The sequence below is a fragment of the Sorex fumeus genome, unplaced genomic scaffold, assembly GCF_029834395.1.
Source record: "Sorex fumeus unplaced genomic scaffold, SorFum_2.1 ptg000072l, whole genome shotgun sequence".
Taxonomy (NCBI): domain Eukaryota; kingdom Metazoa; phylum Chordata; class Mammalia; order Eulipotyphla; family Soricidae; genus Sorex; species Sorex fumeus.
The window spans coordinates 18550375-18572741 of record NW_026606129.1 but is presented as its reverse complement, the minus strand read 5'-3'; the positions used below and the strand labels follow the sequence as shown (position 1 = coordinate 18572741).

Sequence of the window (22367 nt, the reverse complement as noted above, 5' to 3'; positions counted from 1 at the left end):
TTAAGAGCTTACTCCTGGCTTTGTGCTCAGCAATCACTGCAGGTGGATCTGAGCGGGCTCTGGAGATCGTATTTGGTGCCGGGGATCGAACCCAGGTGGCACAGCAAACACTCTATCAGCTGTGCTATTACTCCCTCTGGCCTCTTAATTTTTCTTTTTCCTTTTTATTTATTTGCCTTTTGGGTCACACCCGGTGATGCACAGGGGTTTCTCCTGGCTCTGCACTCAGGAATTAACCCCTATCTGTGCTCAGGAACCAAAGCGGATGCTGGGACTCGAACCCGGGTCAGCCCCATGCAAGGCAAACACCCTACCCACTATACTATCTTCTCCAGCCCCAGGCTTCTTAATTTTCTTTCTTGAGATGTTCCTTCATTTCTTGTGGCTTGAGCTGGGGATTAAAAATAAACTGCCGAAGGACTAGAGAGAGAATACCACGGGTAGAGAGCCCTTAGCCTTGCACACAGTGAACCGGGTTCGATCCCCGCATCCCATATAGTTCCCCAGAAGCGTACTGAACAGTGCCAGCCAGGAGTGTGGCCCCCAAATAGAAAAAAAAATAGAAAAAAATTTTTTTCTAATGAAAATAACTGTCACATATTCTTTAAAAAAGTATTCAATTTGAGTGATTATTATTTTAACAGCAAAGCTAGGGACTACAGAAGAGATCTTCCAAGTTTTCCCAGTTTCCCATTTTTTCCCAGCCCGCCAAGAAACACGTCATCACTTGCTTTATTTATTTATTTATTTAATTTCCATCCTCAACCACGTCCACTCCGAAGATGAAAAGGGAACCCAGCCTGGCAAGAACTTAAGTCTATACCCCTTAAGTCTATACCCCGAAAGTGAAAGTCATGGGGACACTTTCAGCGCCACCAACCAACCAACCAACCAACCAACCGCCTCCCGGGCTGGCCCAGTTCCAGGTCCGCCCCCCACCCCCTACCCCGCCCCCATCCCTGGTTCCCGGACTGTGAGAATGTTCTAGAATTCTCTAGGACGGCCTAGCACCTTCCAGCAGGGCCGAGGAAGAGCAACGTTCCTCTTAAAAAAAACCTTTGAACTGGCGCGCCAGAAAGCCACGCATTTGCCCCACGCCTGGCCTCTGCGTCCCCTCGGTGGGAGCTCCGAGCATTAAGCCAGCGCCCGGGGGTGGGGGCCCACGTCCATCGAGAGACTCAACAACCTGAGCCGGGGCCGCCACCTCCCCCTCCGCCTGGACCCCCAGGGGGCCCGGCCCCCTGCTGAAACCCGTCTCAGCGGACAGATTTCCTTTCCATTCTCATTTCCTTATAGCAGTGGCCAGGGAGGGAGGGAGGGGCAGTGAGGTGCGACCCCAAGGGCCTCGACGGGCTATGGCCTCGTGCTTCCCGGCGCCATTTTGAAGCCAGCGCCCAAACACATTAAAAATTAATTCCCCACCCCCACCACCCATCCTGCGCAGGCGTGGCCCGTCTTCCTTGAAGTTTGGAGCTTTCTGACATGCGCCAAAAACGGTGCTTTGAGGGGGGGTGGAGGGGTCCCACGGGTGGTATGGGGGGGTTCGGGCGGCCCGGCATGAGATGGGGCCTCCGGGCCGTGGCATCGCTCTGAGCGTACCCCCCTCTGCGCGTCCCCCCGCGCCACCCATTGGCTGCCGGCCCACCACGTGCCCCAGTCCCGCGCCCGACTCAGTCCGCCTGCGCCCCTCGGCCCGGCCGGTCGCCTCCACGCCTCTCTGCCCCCCCCGCCCTCGGCTGTCCGCTCGTCCTCCCCAAACCCCCCACGTCCCGCCTGACGTTGCTCCCCTCTGCCCCCTTCCCCCCAGCGGGCCGCAGCAGGCACGGGCGGGCCACGCAGCAGCCCCCGCAGCGGTGACCGAAGCGCAGCCTCCTCCGCTCCTCGAGCCCGGCGGCGCCGCCATCATGGTGAGTGCGGAGAGGCCCGGGGGCCGAGGCGGCCACTGCCGCCTTCTCGGGGTCTCACCTTTGGTTCGGGGCGGGATGTGGACCCCGGAGGGGCTGGGCTGGGCTGGGGAGGGCAGCAACGGCGACCCCCACCGGGTCCGCCGCGGCCTACAGGGCCTGGCGCGCCCGCAGGCCCACCACGTGCAAAGGCCCGCGGCTTTCGCACTTCGGGAACCGAAGAACGGGGTGGGGGGGGGGTTCGCGGGCCCCCTCGGACATTTGGGGGAGGGGGCGGCCCCACCCTGCCCCGCCCCCACTGGGCGCCTCTTTCCCGCCCGAAAATGGAGCCGAGGCTGCGCGGCCTTCGCGACATGGCGACGGGCCTTGGTGGCGGCGAGGGTCGCGGCGACCCGTTAGCCCGGGTTTCCTCTCGGAGCCGACCCCCCACCTTGGGGTTTCAGGGGGCCCTGGGGGTCGGGGTGCCCCCCGGGTGCGGGGCAAGAGGGCGAGGTGGGGGCCCTTCCCCCACTCCCACCCCCACCCCCTTGCCTCCCGGGCTCGGCCAGTGGCTGGGCGCAGGGTGGAAGTTGGGGACCCCCGAAACTGTCGGCTCCAGGCCCCCCGTGGCTGGGGAGACGTGTAGTGGGTTGCAGGGGACACCTCCCCCCCGGGAGGGGCGAGTGGGTCGGCCACGCGGAAAAGCAGGTGCGTTTCTTTCTCGGACCCACGTGGCCTCGGGCTGCTTCTCTCCCGTTTCAAAAGAGGCACCGGGTGCTGCGGGGGGGGAGGGGGGTGGAGAGAGATGGGGGGGCGCGTTATAGACACTGCATGGGGGGTTTCTCCGTAGGAAAAGGCGTTTGTCCTAACCAACTCGTGGTAGTCATGTTTAGAAGGACTCGAGTTGCTGCGATTTTTTTTTTGTAATAATGATTTTTCTTCTTGTTTTCTACAGGTAAAAAGGGGACATGTGCTGATTGATTGATTGATTGATTTAGTATTTATTTTGGTTTGAGGGCCACACCCAGTGGTACTCAGGGATCACTCATGGGTTTGCAGGAGGCTGACCCGTGTTCAGTCCCTAAGTGCAGAGCCAGGCCTGATCCCTGAGCATGCAAGGCGAGTGCCCTTCCTGCTGTACCATTGCTCCAGACCCAAGAGGCCAGAGCCATACAGCAGACAGAGCAATTGCCTTGCAGCCCGCGGACCCAGGTTCGATCCCCAGAACCTCCAATGGCCCCAGCAGTCCACTGGGAGTAAGCCCTGAGCCCCACAGGAGGAGCGATAGCACAGCGGTAGGGCGTTCACCTTACAAGCGGCCAACATGGCCGACCCGAGTTCGATTCCTCCGCCCCTCTCGGAGAGCCTGGCAAGCTACCGAGAGTATTCCATATGCCAGACACAGTGGCCCAAAACAAACAAGCAAAAAAAACGAAACTGAACAAACAAACAAAAAAAACAGAAAAAGTAGCTTGTTAGCTCACTGAAAGTGATCCAGGCCAGAAAATAAGGATTTTAGCCCCATTCCCCGAGACCTCGGTTAAACCTTCAGTGTATGTGTGCTTGTCTACGTTGTTTGTATGCACGTGGTGCATTTAGGTAGGTAATGTTTTGTGGAAATCAAGCCATGGAATAGAATAGTATTTTATCCTCTGCATCCTTCGCTTAGTATAGTAATATATTATTCCAAAGATAATTTCAAGATAGCTTTCAATATGATTATAGAATAAATTGTACAGTTATTTAAACACTATTAATATAATTAAGTAATATCTTTTATGTTAATTTCTTGAAATAAATTGCTATAAGTGGACAGACAAGGTGAAAGACCCATAGCCACTGAAAAATATTCCACTATCTCAGTGTGCTTGTTAAGTTTTTGTTTATTAAAAAAAAATTCTTTAACCACACAGTGGTACTTAAGTATTACTCCTGGCTCTGCACTTAAGTATTGAACCTAGGTTAGCCTCTACAAGGGAGGTGCCTTAGTAACTGTGCTCTGGTTCCCTTTTTAAAACTTTTTTGAAGTTCATGTTTGTCATTGGCTTTTACAATTTCTTTTAAAACTCTTAGCCATCTATTTGGACTTTCTCTTTTTTACAAATTTAAAAGAACTTATTATTATTAACTAATTATTATTTATAGATGATAAGGAGAGCCCCTTACTCCTTATTTCAGTGGCAGTGACTAATATTTCACTTTTTTAAAATTTATTGTCCTAATTTTTTTCACAGTTACAAAGTTTTTTATAAATGGGTTTCAGTCAAAGTTCTAACACCCTTCCCTTCATTTCCCGCCACCAGTGTCCCTCGTTTCCCTACCCCTCATTACTTCCCAATTTTGTAAACTTTTATTTTATTTTATTTTTGCTTTTTGGGTCACACCTGGCGATGCACAGGGGTTACTCCTGGCTCTGCACTCAGGAGTTACACCTGGAGGTGCTCAGGGGACCATATGGGATGCTGGGGATTGAACCTGGGTTGGCTGCGTGCAAGCAAATGCCCTACCCACTGTACTCTCTCTCCAGCCCCTTGTAAACTTTTTTATAAAAGTTTATGACTTAAAAAAAATTCACTTTAAACCTAATTAACTTAGTGCAGCAGAAAATGAGACTTTTATTTCACTAATTTTTCTTTTTAAAAACAATGCTGCATTTTACATAAACTAATGCTTTTTCAGTGGTAAATAACATGTTTCCTAAGAATGGGATGTCATTGATTTCCAATTTAAGTTGTACTTATAGTATATTCTTGGTTTATTTTCTCTATTATCCCAAAGCACCTTTGTTTGATATGATTTGGTAGGTTAATTTTTGGGCCTAGAAAGCTTAAAATTTTTTTCCGTGCATGGTAATTATAATAGGTTCCCAGGCCTCCAAACAACCTACCACATTGGAGTGTTCTTTCAGGTAGCAAGACATAACTGTAGTGCTAGAACCTTGTATCTCCTATTGGAAACATAGCACCTTAATCAGCTTTTGTTGTTGAGATGATATGTCTTGTAAAATGTATTGAGAATTACTCTTTTTCTGTTTGTTTTTGGGTCACACCTGGCGATGCTCAGGGGTTACTCCTGGCTCTGCACTCAGAAATTACTCCTGGCAGTGCTTGGGGGACCATATGGGATGCTGGGAACCAAACCTGGGTCTGCTGCATCTGCATGCAAAGCAGACGCTCTACCCACTGTGCTATGGCTCCAGCCCCGACAATTACTCTTTTAAAATATGTTAATTTTTCTTCTTTATTCTTTCTCTACTATTGGTTACACCCCTCACTCCCAACCCCCCTACACAAAATTGATTTCTGCAACTTGAAAAAAATTGTGTCAAGAATCTAGTACTTTAATTTAGGATCGTTAATTTTCTTTTTTAAAGATTGTTAATAATTCAATTTCCTAACTTCTTCCCATGGAGCTCTTAATATATTTGTAATCTTGTGGTCTTTATACCCTTTTTCATGAATACACATTTTTGCTTTCTTGCCTTCTTTCTTGCTTAACTTTACAAGTTTATTTACTCTTGGTGAAGTTCTTTCCCAAAGAATGATCTCTAAACATTTACTTAAAAGTTCTTGGTTTTCACTTAGTTTTGTGTGTTTGTGTGTGTTGATACAACTAATGACTGCAGTTTCAGGAAATAGTGTGCTTCATGTGGGGTTAGGAATTGAACAAAATTGGTTGTGAAAGAAGTGCTCTATGAGGAGAAATTGGTAAAAAAATTTCCCAGCTTTTATTTTTGTCATCAGGTTATTCATTTTTGTCAGAAATTTTAATAGTAGGGGTGAAAATTATTTGTGTATTATTGTGTCCAAATTCACTCCACTAAATGTCTTTAAATTATTTTAGAACCCATTAAGTTGAACATATAATTAAGAAAAAGAATTACATTTAATGTGGTTTTGTTTTCTGTATATTATTGATCTGTAAAAGTGACGCTTTGAGACATCAATCTTTGCTTTAACTTAAGCATTCATTTGTAGTATTGGCCAGAGTTTGAGTAACCAAGTTCTGTTGTGAGAATTGTGCATGCATATATATATATGTATATATGTACACATACATATGTGTATACATGTATATGTAGTTTGTAAAATTACAGCACACAGTTTGAAAAGTCCTACTGTTATTAGAGTCCTTTCTTTACTTTGTTAGCTTTGAGCACCACCTGCTGGCTGACGGATAGGACTTGAAGGATAGGACCTTTAAGATGATATGACATCTTGGCAGTCAGTACCTTTAAGATACTAGGAAAAGTGGTGAGAGGTATTACATATTTAATACTCTAGTATAGCAGGCAGAAAATTTTTACAATCCTAGCCAGAACAAACTTTATATGAAGTCTAGTGTATTTTTACTCTTGAGATTTCCCCTAAATCATTAGCTCAAGTATACATTTACTTTTGTTCATAGAAAGTTGGGGAGGATGGGGGGATATCCTGTGTATTATAGGATGTTTATTGTTTACCCCTACTTTATTTCCCTGCTGCAAGGACTGCTATTCACCAAAAATGACCCTGGGCCATAAAATCTCCCCTGATTGAGAATTACTGTGTTGTCAAAACCCCTTCTAAATCTACCCATTTTCTGGCTTTAAATTAAAATGTATTCAGTACGGTTCACTATAATTAGTTTGTCAAAAAAGGTATCCATCCTCAAGGGGAAATTATATTTTTACTGTTACAGAACTTTTATGTTTGAGTTTCATATGATGATAGGACACCCATCCCTTCACCAGTGTACATTTTCCACCACCAGTGTCCCCAGTATTCTTCCCCTACCCCTATCCCACCCTCCCCCCTGCCTCTATGGCATACAATATCCCTTTTACACTCTCTGCTTATGGACATTATGGTTTGCAATGCAGATAATGAGAAGCCATCATGTTTGGTCCTTTATCTACTTTCAGCACACATCTTCCATCCTGAGTGATCCAGCCATCAAGGAAGGGGAAATTAAAGCAGAAAATAGTCGCTTTTTTTTTTGTCTAGACAAGTTCTGACTAGTCTAGAAAAGGGATATAGCATAGTCCCTCCACAAAAAAATTGATGTTATAGATGTTTTATTGGGAACACTATAAAAATAGTAAACTTGTTCTCTGTGTTACCATCAAATGTCACTTCCTGCCATAATTAAAATTTAAGTATTAGGAAATTTTTAAGTAGGAACGTGAAATCACACATGTAAACCATGCATTAATAGGGGAAGCCAAAATGCTCAAATTTGGTGATTGATAATTTTGATTTTCTGATTAAGTATAGTTCTACAATCTTCAAAATTTTGTGTAATATCTAGTATCCAGTAAAATAGAAATTGCTTTCTCATACAAATTCCTGGTGCTTGCTCTTATATAAGTATTGGTTATTGGGATTTGAGTTGTTGGATTTGGGGCTTACTCCTGGCTCTACATTCAGAGATCCCTTTTGGTGAGACTTGGAGTATCGTATGAGGTCCTAGAAATCAAACCAGGGTCAGGTGCGTGCAAAACAGGCACCCTACTCACTTTACTCTCTTCAGCCCTTTGGTGGTTTTTTTTGTTGTTGGCTGGCTTCCTCCTCTGTCCCTTTGTCCTTCCCTCCCTCCTCTCTCTTTCTCTCTCTCCCCCCTCTCTCTCCTTTTCTTCTTCCCTCCCTCCCTCTCTCTGTCTCTCTTCCTTCTTTTCTTTTGGCCTTTATTTATTTTGGCTTTTCTCCAAAGCAGAGACAACAATGGAGGTTTTTTTTTGTCTCGTAGCCTATCAATAGTTGTTTCATAAATGAATAGTGTCTACAAAATAAGAAACAGTAAAACCAGTAAAGAAAACTTTTTAAAGTCTACTGAAAATAATTCAGATAATGTGATACTAGCTTATACTGGCGTAGCACTTTATACTTTGCAAAATGAAGTTACAGGTATTAATCTTATTCTCAAAACAAGTAACTTTGTAAGAGACATAAACCTCTATCACTTGCGTTGATAAATTTTTACTTAACTATGTTACACTGCCTCTCCAGTACATATCGTCAATAAATTTTGCTTCAGAAATTAAATTAAATTAAATTAAATTTAAATTAATCATCAAATCTATTGAGAAATGATTCAAGACAAAATTCTGACCAGAATTGGAAAATGAGTTTCATGTCTAGAGGAGTATCTTTGCTATGAGCACACTATAAAAATTAGATATCAATAGAATTGATTTGGTGTTAGAAAAAAATGTTACTTAAAAATAAATATTGGATTACCCTTATATTGGGCTGGAGCGATAGCACAGCGGTAGGGTGTTTGCCCTGCACGCAGCCAACATGGCCGACCCGAGTTCGATTCCTCCGCCCCTCTCGGAGAGCCCGGCAAGCTACCGAGAATATCTCGCCCGCATGGCACAGCCTGGCAAGCTACCCGTGATGTATTCGATATGCCAAACACAGTAACAACAAAGTCTCCAACGGAGACGTTACTGGGCCCGCTCGAGCAAATCGATGATTAACGGGAGGGCCTTTACTTACTTACTTACTTTACTTATCTTACCCTTATATTGGAAGAAAAAAATTTTAAAGCATGTTTTAAATAAAACTTGCTATATGTGAACAAATAGCATAAGGCACATCGTGTTACAATTTATAAAAAAAAATCTGTGCTGATGCTGATGAGTAGAAAAGAAAAACAAATGAGTATGAAGTATCCGTGGTGATGTTCTTTTAAATTTCACTCAATTTTAAAATACCAGGCTTTGGGCTGGAGTGATAGTACAGCTTGTAGAGTGCATGCCTTGCATGCAGCAGACCCAGGTTCAATCCCTGGTATCCCATAGGGTCCCCCAAGCCTTGCCAATATTCATTCCTGAGTGTAGAGCCAGAAATAAGTCTGAGCATCACCAGGTGTGCCCCCTGAAAAATACTAAATACCATGCTTTTTATTAATGTACTCAATAAAATGAAAATTTGATTATGGCATAGGAAATAATGGTTTTACAGCCATGAGAGAGAAAGGGCTAAGGAACTTACCTTGTGTACTGCTAACTACTGTTCCATTCTGGTGCCCCATCTGACTCCTGAGTACCATTGCAATCACTCATGAGCACAGAAAAGGAGTAAGCCCTAAGCATTGCCATGTGTGACCTAATCTGCCCTTTACCCCCTGAAAATAACTATTTATTAAAGTAAAACAAACACCGTCCTCCCCTTGTTCATCAATTTGCTCGAGTGGACCCAGTAATGTCTCCATTTTGAGACTTCTTGTTACTGTGTTTGGCATATTCCAGGCTTTTGCCGTGCAGGTGAGATACTCTCGGTAGCTTGCCAGGCTCTCCGAGAGGGGAGGAGGAATCAAATATTAAAATAAATTTTATAATTTTTAAAACCAGTTCACTGAGTATTTTTGCTAATATTAACTATAGAATTCTAACAGCAATAGTACAAGAGAAGACAGTGAACAAAGTTGGGTTTGAGAAAGTAATATTTTATTTCATTAAAATTTTTGATGACATGCTCTGCTTTAAATTCTGAACCACCTAAATTGTATTGTTAACTAATTTACAACTAAAGCAACTTATAATGAGAATATTTTTTACTTTATTTTTTGACTGTCACTGTCCTCTCATTGTTCATTGATTTGCTCGAGCGGACCCAGTAACGTCTCCATCATGAGACTTGTTACTGTGTTTGGCATATCGAATACGTCACAGGTAGCTTGCCAGGCTTTGCCATGCAGGTGAGATACTCTAGGTAGCTTTCCAGGCTCTCCGAGAGGGACGGACGAATCGAACTTGGGTCGGCCATGTTGGCTGTGTGCAAGGCAGATGACATGTCTGGTGGTGTTTAGTGGGTCTGGACTCAGGGATCACTTTGGGCAATGTTTTGGGGACCATAGAGGTTTCAGCGATTAAAGCAGGTTAGTTGCATGCATGGATAGTGTCTTAATCCTTGTATTATCTCTCCAGTTCAATATTTTGTGCTTCAAATACTAAAATTATACTTTGCATCACATGTAGTTTTCACTTATGCATCCAATGTTGATATCTGTTCTCCAAATTGCAGTCTTCTACAAATCCTGAGACTCCAAATTCGGCCATCTCCAGAGAAGCCAGCACTCAGTCCCCATCAGCTACAACCAGTCAAGGCTATGTTTTACCAGAAGGCAAAATCATGCCAAACACCGTTTTTGTTGGTGGAATTGATGTTAGGGTATTGTATTTATTTTTCATCCATATTTAAAGTGTTACTTTAGTGATAATATTATTAAATTTATAAGCAGTTGTATCATATTCAAGTTTAGGATTGGTTTTGTGTACGATCTACAGAGGCTTAAGAGCTACAGATAGTTGAGAGGAATAACTTCAGTATCATTAAAGCTTCTTTGTAGTAGAATTGAGAATTGGATATTTGAATGCTTTATTTTTTTCTTGAAGTCAAATTCTTTTCCACAGATGGATGAAACCGAAATTAGAAGTTTCTTCGCTAGATATGGTTCAGTGAAGGAAGTAAAGATAATCACGGATCGAACTGGTGTGTCCAAAGGGTAAGTAAAATACGATCTGTATAAATTACTGAATATATCTGAAATACAGCTGTAGAGAATCAGAAAAGGATTCAAAATTATTATTCTTGTATAAATAAAAGTTGCTTAATTTCTTGATTGTTGGGGTAAAGGTGTAGCTATAATATTTCAGCTCTTCTAAAATTTTTCCTAGTATTTAAATATTTCTCATCTTTATTTTTAAATGGACTGGTTTTATCAAAGAATTGAGGCTTTTGGAATGGGAAAATGTCATATAATCTTATATTTAACCACTTTGCTACTGTAGGTAATTTAGATTCATAGCTAAGATTCTCTGTTAATGCTTACATACTGCTTAATCATTATTATCACTCTGACAGATAAGAAAACAAAGCAATAATAGTTATCTTTTGTATATATTACAAATATTCATCTTATCATTATGTCAATGTTATTATCATTTCTGTCAATTACCTCAGAATACTGGAAGCTGTAATCCATATATACTGTTATGGTGGTGGTTTTTATACTTCATTTATTTGCTTTTCTAGCTATGGATTTGTTTCATTTTATAATGACGTGGATGTGCAGAAGATAGTAGAAGTAAGTAGTCTTATGAGAAAACTTATTTAGCACATGTGTGCAATGTTTTATTGTTTGAGTTCTGAATATGCTTCGTCTTCTATAAAATAAAGAGAGCTGTAATTCTGATTTGAAACAGATATACTTTTTGTTTGAAACCCAAACTTAGGCTAGAATCTGCTTGTTAGACATTTCACTTCATAAACTAGAGGTACAAAACTTGGAGACAGGTTTTAAAGGTTTTTTGATTACATTTCATTTACCTCTTGAAACTTGGCTAAAATAAGTGAGGATAGGTAAGTAGCTCCATGCTTACAAATTCTGATTTGGTTCGTTCTTATCACTGATCTTCTCTGTTAATAGGAACTGTAGAGGACTTGGTGTTTTTACCAAGGTTTTGAAAGTAAAGACTTGCAGATTGATTCTAGTTTTATTATGTCTTGTTTGCAGTCACAGATAAATTTCCATGGTAAAAAGCTGAAACTGGGCCCAGCAATCAGGAAACATAATTTATGTGAGTAAGGAAAAAAATATTTTGTTAATGCATGATTGCTTTTCAAGGTAACTAAATGGAGTTCTATTTATTCTTTATAAAGGTACTTATCATGTGCAGCCTCGTCCTTTGGTTTTTAATCCTCCTCCTGCACCGCAATTTCAGAGTGTCTGGAGTAGCCCAAATACTGAAACTTACATGCAGCCTCCAACCATGATGAATCCTATAACTCAGTATGTTCAGGTAAAAATTTCTTATATTCCTGAATTGTTCTTCATTAATTATGCTGTTTGAGACATTATGGATAGAAAGTTTCTTAAAAGTAGGTCAGTCTCTGGCTAGAGAAATAGTAAAGCAGGCAGCATGCTTGCCTTGCTCATGGCTGACCTGCATTCAGTCCCTGGTGCCCCATCAGGGCTAAGCGCTGAATACTGCCAGGTGTGTAACCCCTAAAAAAATGTAGGTCATGGTCTCCTTTTAGAGCCATCTGTGAAATACATGAAATTCCTATATTAGCTTATATATGTATACATGTCTCTGAATACTTGGAGTATTCTTGAAGTATTGGAATGGGAAACCTGTCAGATGTGTTAAGAAATTTATTATCCTTGTTATCATTCTTTATTCTAAGTTAAAATCTACTTTCATAAATTAGGATTAACCCTAATCTTGGGTCACTTATCTGTAGCGACACAGAACATTACCTATTTCCTTTTTCCCCCATTATAATTCCTAAAATAATTGAAAAATTGAACTATTCTTGTGTTACCTGGCTGGTTTATTTACTAAAGTTAGCAATTATTTTATCTATTATTTATTTTCAATAATTTCTAGGTGCCCCCCATGTAGATTGTAAATTTGATGTATTACAGTTTTGAAATGGATAGGTTTTTTAATGATTATACTTAACATCTCTGAGTATCAGGAATATAATTGGTCAGGTTTTGGTTGGTTTAGTATTTGAAACAGGATTTAGCATGCTTAGTAGCTCATATTAATAGTTTACTGGAATGTATTGATCTTCCTGTACTAAAACAGAAGGTAGCTTTACTTATATCTAACATTTAGTGTAAACGATTGGCTGTTCTATATGTGTGTGTGTGTGTGTGTGTGTGTGTGTGTGTGTGTGCGTAATTCATGTATGTTGAGAATTATGTGTATGTTGAGAATTATGTGTTTCTATTAAATATTTGTTGAAGATCTATTGTTGACATTATTAATTTTAAATAATATACTGCCATTTTAAAAGTTAAATACAGAAGCTCCTGTAAATTGTGTAGAAGAATTCATATTGACTAGACATTGTGTCTTAACATTGTCAATGGAACACACGTTACAAATAAATACTAGATCTTTTACTACAACACTTACTTTTTGGTATCAGGGATTGAGCCCAGGACTTCATAAATGCAAAATTTGTGCTCTAGCTCTGAACAACATCCTTTGCCCCGAACTTGGAACTCCTGTATTATTTGAGACATTATGGATAGAAAGTTTTTTCAAAGTAGGTCAGGCTCAGGCTAGAGAGATAGTAAAGGCTTGGTAAGAGCCTTATAGCCAGTGTTAGAACTTTTGGGTGAGCCTATCACTATCACTGTCACTATCGCCCCATTGTTTATCAGTTTGCTCGAGCGGGTACCAGTAACATCTCCATTCGTCCCTGTGAGTATATTTAGGGTGAGCCTAAATATACAAATAAGAAACATTTAGATTGGCACAACCAATTCCTCATTGGTTTATCCTTTCCTCCTCACCCAAAAGGTTAACATGTGGCAGAATAAATGATGTCAGTCACTCAGTTCAAATCTTGTATATAGAAAAGTAAGATTTCTTAGATATTTTAACTAAGATTTCTTAGTTTTTTTTATTATATGATAATAACATTCTTCCCTCCTCCAATCTCCACCTTCCCTTCTCTTAATGACCACACACTTGATGACCACACACTTAGTTTTCATGCTTGCATGCTTAGTTGTGCTTCCTAGGGGTCACTCACTTTAGTTGTGGTACTTAACACATGTGCTCACTTGTGATTGCACTCAGTTAATTGTGCTTTCCTGCACATTCTGGTGATCATGTTAACCAGGTATTTACACTCCTGACTAAGGTATCCATGTATAATTAGTTGTGGTACTTGAGTACGCCTTTGCTGTGTGCTGGAAGTCACATACACACCAGGACTTCCAGACAACAAATTCGGTGATGTGTAAGGTACTGGGTAAAATACATGAACTCATGCTTGTAAGGGAGATAATTTTATGCATTGTGCCCTCCCCAGGGACATTTCTTTTTAATTTTTAAAACTTGACCTTGTCAGTTATTTTTGTAAACCCTCTTTACAGGCATATCCTCCTTATCCAAGCTCACCAGTTCAAGTTATTACTGGATATCAGCTGCCTGTGTATAATTATCAGGTAATATAAGAAATAAAATTATTTACTGATACTCTATTTACCAGGCTCTACCTTGCAGGCAGGATACTCTCAGTAGCTTGTTGGGCTCTCCAAGGACGGAGGTTTTTGGGGCGGCCTCTGATCACCTTTACAGGTGTTCCCAGTCTACTGAATGTAAGTTTTTGCCTAACTGGCAAGCTACTCGTGGCATATTCAATTTGCCAAGAACAGTAACAATCACTTCATGTTCCTGGAGCGAGCAGACACCATTGGGCTACACTGGCACGTGACAGATGAATGGAGACATTACTGGCGCCCACTCGAGCAAATGGACAATGGGAAGACAGTGCTACTCTGTTTACATAAATTTCTCCAGTGGCTTGTCGTTTAAACTAGTTAAGAGTGACTACATTTAGCACTGTAGCACTGTCCTGTTCATCGATTTGCTTGAGCAGGCACCAGTAATGTCTCCATTGTGAGACTTGGTACTGATTTTGGCATATTGAATACACCAAGGGAAGCTTGCCAGGCTCTGCTGTGTGGGCGGGATACTCTTGGTAGCTTGCAAGGCTCTCCGAGAGGGACAGGAATCAAACCCAGGTCGGCCAGGTGCAAGGCAAACGCTCTACCTGTTGTGCTATCGCTCTAGCCCAATTACATTTAAGGGAAACAAATATAGTTTACAGCAGTGGTTTCATCCACTGGTCACAGAGTGGTGTTAGTCTGCAGGTATAGAAAGATAGGAAACTGTTAGTCTTAGTTAAGCTACTGGTTGGTGAACCAGCATGACGGGTAGGTGCCGGCTTTAAAGGTTGAAGAGTGCTGGTCTAGACTTAGAGATTTTATGTCACCTAAAAATAAGAGAATGTTATTTTTACAGAAAGGAACTTGGAAAACCCTTTCCCTTGTACTGTCTTAAAGATTTGTCATCCTCTTCTATATTTCAATATGTAAATTTTTTTCATTTGCTAAGATTTTTCTAGGAGGATGATTGAAATAATACTACTGAACTGTTAGAGCATTGAACTTCAATTATATTAGTGTTTATTTGGCTATTAAAAACAGCAATTTAAATCCAGGGCTGTGACAATATTTATGACCCATGACCATATGTATGGGTAGTAATAAAGAACTACTAAGCTTGAGTTTTCCTGAAAGCCTCTCTAAAATGAAAGTAAATAGTAAAATCATTCCATTTTTATTACCGTAATAATTTTAAAGAGCTAAAATGTCAATATTTAAGTAATCTCTTTTTTTTGAAGATGCCACCACAGTGGCCTGCTGGTGACCAACGGAGTTATGTTATTCCCCCGGTAAGGCTAATTAACCAAATACATGCTATTCTGTTTTAGCTATTTTATGTCTTTGACCTTTTTACATCATGTATAACTAGAGTAATTTTAAAATACCTCATGTAGTGGATTGTGTTTCACTAATTTCTGATCAACCCACATGTATGCTATCTATCATGGGAGATACTGCTTTTTTGGTTCTTAGGGGGTTTTTATGTGCTTAAGCATAGCTGCTCTACATACAAGTACTCAGTTGTTGATGTAATATTAAAGGATGAATATCTAAGCCTATTCTGGTTTTGTGGGTTTAGAATTAGTTTTAAGTTGGCATCTAGTTTTCTTCCAATAAAAATATTTGTTGAAGAGCTAGAAGGGAATGTTTTACTGTTGACATGTTATTATATAAGAAAAGGAATAAAACAAAAGAGGGTGCTATCTCTAAAACACCTGAGCTTTTGTTACCTTGTCTTTCAACAGAATTGGATATTTGGGACCATGATTTTTTTTAGGAGGGGCCTTCCAAGCAACTCGAGCCCAGCGGTGCTTGGGGGACCATGTACCAGGATTGAACTCGGAGCCTTTGTATGCCAGGCATGCACTCCAGCCCTTGAGCTATCTCCCCGGCCCCAGGATTGGACATTTGAAGGATATAATTCAAGAAGTTAAAATTCTCAAGCAAGGGAAAATTCCCATTCTTCTACTTTCTATTAGCTTCTTTTTCTGGGAGCACTTCAAATTTAATTGTGTTGAAGCCTAGGAGTAATTTAAAAATAAATGACTGCCTTACTGCATTTCAATTAATTTTTGTTTAAAATAAAGTTTCTGAAATAATATAATTGAACTTTAATACAGCCCACATTTAAATTCAGTATCACTTATATTTTGAAAAATAGATTATTTAGAACAATATCTTACATCTCTGTAATTGTACTTCTGTTATCTTGGTAGGCTTATACAACTGTTAACTACCACTGTAATGAAGTTGATCCAGGAGTTGAAGTTTTGCCAAATGAATGCTCAGTTCATGAAGCTACACCGTCCCCTGGAAATGGCCCGCAAAAGGCAAACATCTAATTTTGCTTAATAATATTTGTGCATTATAGTTTTATTTAAATAATGGCCCTGTAAATAGGAAGCATCTTGCTCAAAATTACCTATGAAAACCATAAATCACAAAGTTCGACTAACTTGACAGTTCAACTACAGTATAGAAGTTGATTAAATTTCAGATTACCCCGAACTTTTAGTTGATATGTACAGCTTCTGATTATGAGCTCCTTTTCTATTTTATTATTTAGATCATTCTTTAATATCAATAGGATTTGTCAGGATGCAGTGGTTTCCTCAGAATGCTACTCTTGAAAAGGGGAGTTAGTATGACATTAATCTTGTCTCTTACCAGTTTAAATATTTGCTTAGGTGATAAACAATATATAGTTAAAAGTCATAGAATTCTCCTCACTGAATACACTAGCAGTTCTCAGGAATAGTGCAGCCAGGACTGGAGCAGTGGTATAGTGGGTAGGACATTTACCTTGCTTACAGTCAATCTGGGTATGACTTTTGGCATCCTGTAATATCCCCCAAGTCTGTCAGGAATGATCTCTGAGCATGGATCCAGGAGTAAGTCTTGAGCACTGCTTGGGTATGATCAAAAAATAGTGGAGACACTAAAAATCATAGAAATAATGGCATGAAACTATTTAAGAAGATTAATAATACCGTCCTTCTGAACTCTCCTGTTTTCCCCTTTTAAAAATTGTTTTGAGGGCAATATCAACAGTGCTTGGCCTGGAAGTGCTATGTGGTGCTGGATATCAAGCCTGGGAACATTCTCTGTCCATTGAGCCACAGATAGGGAGCCTCATAACTTTCTTGGATAGAACGTGGAAGCAGTTGATTTGCTGGGAATATGCATGAGTGAAGGAGTCCCAAAGGAGTGTGTGAATTTGTCATATGTTTCTCAGTAGAACCTCCCTGATTTGATTCATGATTTAAAACTTGAAAAATATTGATAGCTCATAGTATAATTAACCTTAGCTTTGGGTATTCTTTAAACATTTAATTCTTAATAGGAAAAGTTTAAAAGCATTAAGTATAATAGTTGTAAGAAATTCTGCTTTTTAAGATGATTCTAAGATATTTCTTAAATTAAAAAAATATTGCAAGCCAAGTAACATGTGATAGGAATCTGTGATTGCATAAGAATTCTTTAGAAATAGTATAAGCCAAACTTGGTTGGAAAAAAGTGGCTCAACACTGAATAAAAGGAGAAATAGTCTTTAGATTACTTAAAACCTCTGTGTTTCAGAAATCTGTGGACCGAAGCATTCAGACAGTAGTGTCTTGTCTATTTAATCCAGAAAACAGACCAAGAAACTCTCTTGTTACTCAAGATGACTATTTCAAGGTATGAAAGAAAGAGTATACAGGATAAACATCACATTTGCCATCTTAGAAGCATCTAGAGTGAGTGTGAGTGTGTGTGTGTGTGTGTGTGTGTGTGTGTAGCTTGTATATAATTGAACTAAGGGCCTCACACATGCAGAGTATGAAAGGACTGTTACCCACATCCCCAAAATTCTGGTATATATACTTTAGGATCACATAGAGAACATAATTTAACTCTTGGCATTTGACAACCCAGTGAATCATTGTTTTACCTGACAATATATTTATACCACTCAAACTCTGATAGAGTATAATTTGTTCTGAGAGAAGGAACCTTTACAGAAATTCACAGTTGGAAGGTCTAATGAAAGAAGTTGAAATACCATACTGGTTTGACCAAATAGAAGAAAGGAAATTTTCAGATACAGAAAGTAAAACTTCAGAGTTTATGGATATTAAACTAAAGAGAAGAAGTCACTCATAAAACTTTATCTGAAGGGTATGAAGGATAAAAGGCGAAGAGAAGCAGCAAATAGAAGTGAAGAAAAAACAAATTGATTCAGAATTGGTGAAGTGAAAGAGGCTGTAGTGAATTTAGATCTGGCTTATGATCTGTGATGTGGAGAAATCACTTAAAAGTTACACATACAGAACAAAAGTGCCTTCCATAGAGGCAGGCTTGGATGGGGGTTGGTGATGGGAGGGAAACTGAGAACATTGGTGTTGGGAAAGTACACCTGGTGGAGGGATGGGTGTTGAAACACTGTCTGTCTCACAGTGATTCAATAAAACCTGGGGGGTGGGGGGGATAAAGTATTTGCCCAAAACAAGTTACTCATGGTTAAGTACTTACAAATATAAAATTAAACAGGATTATCTTCAAGATCCCATTAGTTGTGTCTATAACTATGGAAAGGATCTAAAATGTCACTCTAGTGGCTTGGAATAAAGGAAGAATTTTGTGCTAAAGAGAATTTTTCTAAGATCAGGTTTATTGAAATAATCATATACCAAACAACTCAACCATGTAAAGAGTATAGTGTAATCATTTTTAGTGTGTTCAGAGATAAATAATCATGACCACAATCAATTTTAATTATCAAACCGACCCATTAACAGTCACTCCCTATTTCTCTCCAACTCTAACAGTTGTAAGCAACCAGTAATCTAAGGATTTTGCATTCTGGGCCTACCGATATAGTAGAATAATATACTAGTCTTTGGGTGACAGACTTGTTTAACATTGATATTTCAAGATTCATCAGTGGTACAACTTATACCTATTCTTTTAATTTTTGATGAGTAAATAAAATGTGGTTATTTGGTATATACAACAATGCTCGAGCAAATCGAGCATTGTTGTATATGCCAAATTACCACATTTTATTTACTCATCAAAAATTTGAGTTAATTTCTACTTGGGGCTATTACAAGTAATAAGACCATATAAGAGTTATTCTGTAGATAATAATTTTATTATCTTTGGTACATAGAAATGAAATTACTGAATTTTATAATTGTGTTTCATGTTTGGAGGAACTGCCACAATTTTTCTAGAATTTCCATACCACTTTACAGCCTTTTTATATTTGTTTCGTTTTGGGGCCATACCTGGTGGGCTTAGAACTTACTCTTGGCTTTATGCTCAAGGATGACTCCTTGCAGACTTGGGGAACTCTATGGTGTGCTGGAGATGGAACCTGGGTCAGCTGTGTATAAGGCAGACACACTTCATGCTGCTGTAGTATCTCTTGTGTCCATCAAAGGCTCTTTTGAAACCATTGATTTGTCCCCTCCCCCTCCCCACGTTAGGATCAAACCCAGGGCCTCATACATGCCAGACAAGCATTCTGCCACTGAACTACATTCCCCACCTCCACTACCACTTCCCAGCCCACTCCTGTTTTGTATCTTAGAACAGGGATAGGATGAATTAATTTTAAAGGGTATGTAAGGGACCTATTATGTAAAAGTAGACCCATAGTAATGTTAAGGTTTTGCCATCTTTTCAACAAGTAGTGAACATGCTCATATATATGTATATGTATATGTGTGTGTATGTGTGTGTGTGTGTGTGTGTGTGTGTATATGTGTGTGTGTCACTGTCTTCCCGTTCATCAATTTGCTCGAGCGGGCCCAGTACCCAGTAACGTCTCCATTTTGAGACTTGTTGTTACTCTGTTTGTCATATCGAATATGTCACAGGTAGCTTGCTAGGCTTTGCCGTGTGGGCGAGATACTCTCGGAAGCTTGCTGGGCTCTCTGAAAAGGGTGGAGGAATCGAACTCGGGTCGGCCATATTGGGCACTTGCAAGGCAAACACCCTTCCCGCTGTGCTAGTGCTCCAGCTTTTATATATATATATATGCACACACACACACATACATACATACATACATACATACACACACACACACACACATATATTTGGTGGAGGTGCTTTGGGGATCAAGCCTGGTATCATTCATCCCCAGCCTTAGCATACTCATTTAAAGTTGAGATTTAGTTTCCTGCTGTTTATTCTGCATAGAAAGTGCAATTTAAAAGGGAAAAAATTGTGCTTGTAGTTAAAGGTAATTCCTTTATGTATGTAAAAACTTTCTATTTTTCACCTAAAACATGGGAATTCAAATTTGGAATGTTCTTGAACTATGGTTTCTACAGATGCACTTTATTTAGGAAAACAATGGTTTTGAAATTACTTTTTCTACAAACCATCTTTGAGACATCACTGACACAATTAAGAATCTATATAAAAAGATACTGGTTCTGGACAGTTCTAATTTTTTTAAACAAAATTGCTGAATAAAATTAGTTGATGTATTTGTTTCCAGAGTTTAGGAATGCTTCTGAAAAAGAATTTTTGTTTTTAAATATCAAAATAAATGCTTTCAGTACATTGCAATTCTTTTAAGTTATAGTGATAATAGGAAATTTTCAATGAAGTTAAAATACAAATGTTTCTTTCCTCTTCTAGGATAAAAGAGTCCATCACTTTAGAAGAAGTCGGGCAGTGCTTAAATCTGTTTGATCCTCTCTGCTAACTTTTTAGTCTCACAAGAAGTTGCTGGGTTTGAGTATTAAGAAGAGACTAAAAGTTATTCACTGTTAGAGAAATTGAATTCTGCATTTTGATAAGTCATGCTAATACTTTCTATACAAGTTTTATTGCTTAGTTTTACTTTACGTTGAAGTTGTTCTTTATTAGATGTTTACTTAGATACTGGTTCCATGTTGAATATATGTTTGAAAGTAAAACATAATTGAGACTGAAAGGAGTAACTTTAACATTTTTATATAAGGATTTCTTTTAATTGAAATTGACTTTTTAAAGAGTCTAAAAAGCAAGTGCTGATTTTCAAAAGTTGTTTTAGAAAACAACCTATTTTTGAAAGGTCAGAATTTTGATTATTTGAGTACAAGCATTTCATTTCTCCAACACATACCTGTGAAAAGTACAGTATTTTCATTTATGATTTGTCTAGAAATTTGCCACAGAAGCAGAGCTTTTAAAACTGCGTTTTTAATCAGTGGAACTCAGTATATCCTTAGTTTTATTGACGTCTTCCTTATCTAAACCCAGTAAAACAGATTCTCAACAAGCAGTCCAATCAGTGGGTCTTACTTAGTTCAGAGTACTTCATCTTTTATCTAGATTCCACTCATAGATAGATATTCTATTCGATTGGGATGATAATTAGGATAACTAGTATGCTGAGCCTAATTGTTTTTAAAGAATCCAAAACAAACTAAACTTTACGAGTTAATTTCTCAGTGAGATAGTCACCTTTTTTCTTTTTTTTTTTTCTAAAATGCTTAATAGCTGTGTCTTAAATTGTGTAAAATATTGGTCTTAATGCTGAAACTTTTTTTATGTTACTTAGGGTTAATCAGAGTATCTGAAAGAAATTGTTTTTATAAAAATGCAAATAGATTTTTTGTTAGCCTCTTTCTTTTTTTAAAGTAAAATATGTGTAGGAGAACAAAAGTTGTCTGATTAGCATATGCCAGGAATATACTTAAGAGTCATAGTTAACAGTCTATTTCTAGATGAGCTAATTTTCTCATTAAACATTATTTGTTGTGGCAAACCATAGAACCGGGGCCCTTTCCGTACCCACAGTCTTGCTTTTTCTGTCTATATTACCCTTCTTTCAGGCTTGCTCTTAGAGCTGAACTGGTGATGGAAAGAAAAGGATCAGTGTGAGTAGTTTGAGGGCTAAATCTTGGAAAGGTGAAAAAGGGATAATATCTTTCTAAGAGAAATACTTGAATTAGCCTCATTTGACCTGCTGTAGACATTAATTAAAATGACCTTCTGGCCTTTCTTCATCAGTGCTTTTCTAAAACATGGACCCATTTATCTCTAATGTAATGTAGCTATCATTGGTCATATCACCAGTGCCCACCATTGTCTTAAAATTCATAATTGTTTTTCCACTAAATTTGAAGGAAAGAACCTTAATTAGAAGGATCCCTAATAGGGGCTTTTAAGCCTCAAAATTGAAATTACCCTGAAATTTGTCCTTTTCAAAAATTCTCTGTACTTTTTGTGTGTGTGCCCCAACATTCTTTCATATATCATTCTATGATTAAATCTCCAGATTACTATCAATTGGTATCTGAATTATAAAGAGATACTTCTAATTATCTCAGTATGACCTTATTATCTCAGTATGACCTTAAAAAAAGGGAATAAATTTTGTTATTTTGTTGTACTGAGGAATTTAAGAGTAAGAAAGAGACAAAGTCCTGAACCTTTCAAAATGGGGAATTAATTTTAAAAGTATGTTTTTATTACCTAATGCTGTATTGTCTTTGCATAAATGAATAAGTAGAAATAAACTTTCTTCCCAAAAGTGTT

At 39.2% G+C, this 22367-nt stretch overlaps 1 protein-coding gene across 1 annotated transcript; it reads left to right on the top strand.

Moving 5' to 3' along the window:
* Positions 1 to 1562: 1562 nt before the first annotated feature.
* On the top strand, positions 1563 to 20534 carry DAZL (deleted in azoospermia like). Its single transcript, XM_056129305.1, has 11 exons — positions 1563 to 2132; positions 9893 to 10039; positions 10282 to 10373; positions 10904 to 10955; positions 11385 to 11448; positions 11531 to 11670; positions 13770 to 13841; positions 15083 to 15133; positions 16061 to 16174; positions 17424 to 17522; positions 20481 to 20534. The coding sequence occupies exons 1-11, from the start codon at positions 1563 to 1565 to the stop codon at positions 20532 to 20534; spliced, it is 1455 nt and encodes a 484-aa protein (XP_055985280.1).
* Positions 20535 to 22367: the final 1833 nt, after the last annotated feature.

Bases quoted from the DNA above. Each gene is read 5' to 3' on its own strand.
- DAZL (XM_056129305.1), top strand. From the start codon at position 1,563: ATGGGGCCTCCGGGCCGTGGCATCGCTCTGAGCGTACCCCCCTCTGCG. The intron at 11,671-13,769 runs GTAAAAATTTCT...CCCTCTTTACAG, and splicing joins CTATAACTCAGTATGTTCAG to GCATATCCTCCTTATCCAAG. The intron at 15,134-16,060 runs GTAAGGCTAATT...TTATCTTGGTAG, and splicing joins GGAGTTATGTTATTCCCCCG to GCTTATACAACTGTTAACTA.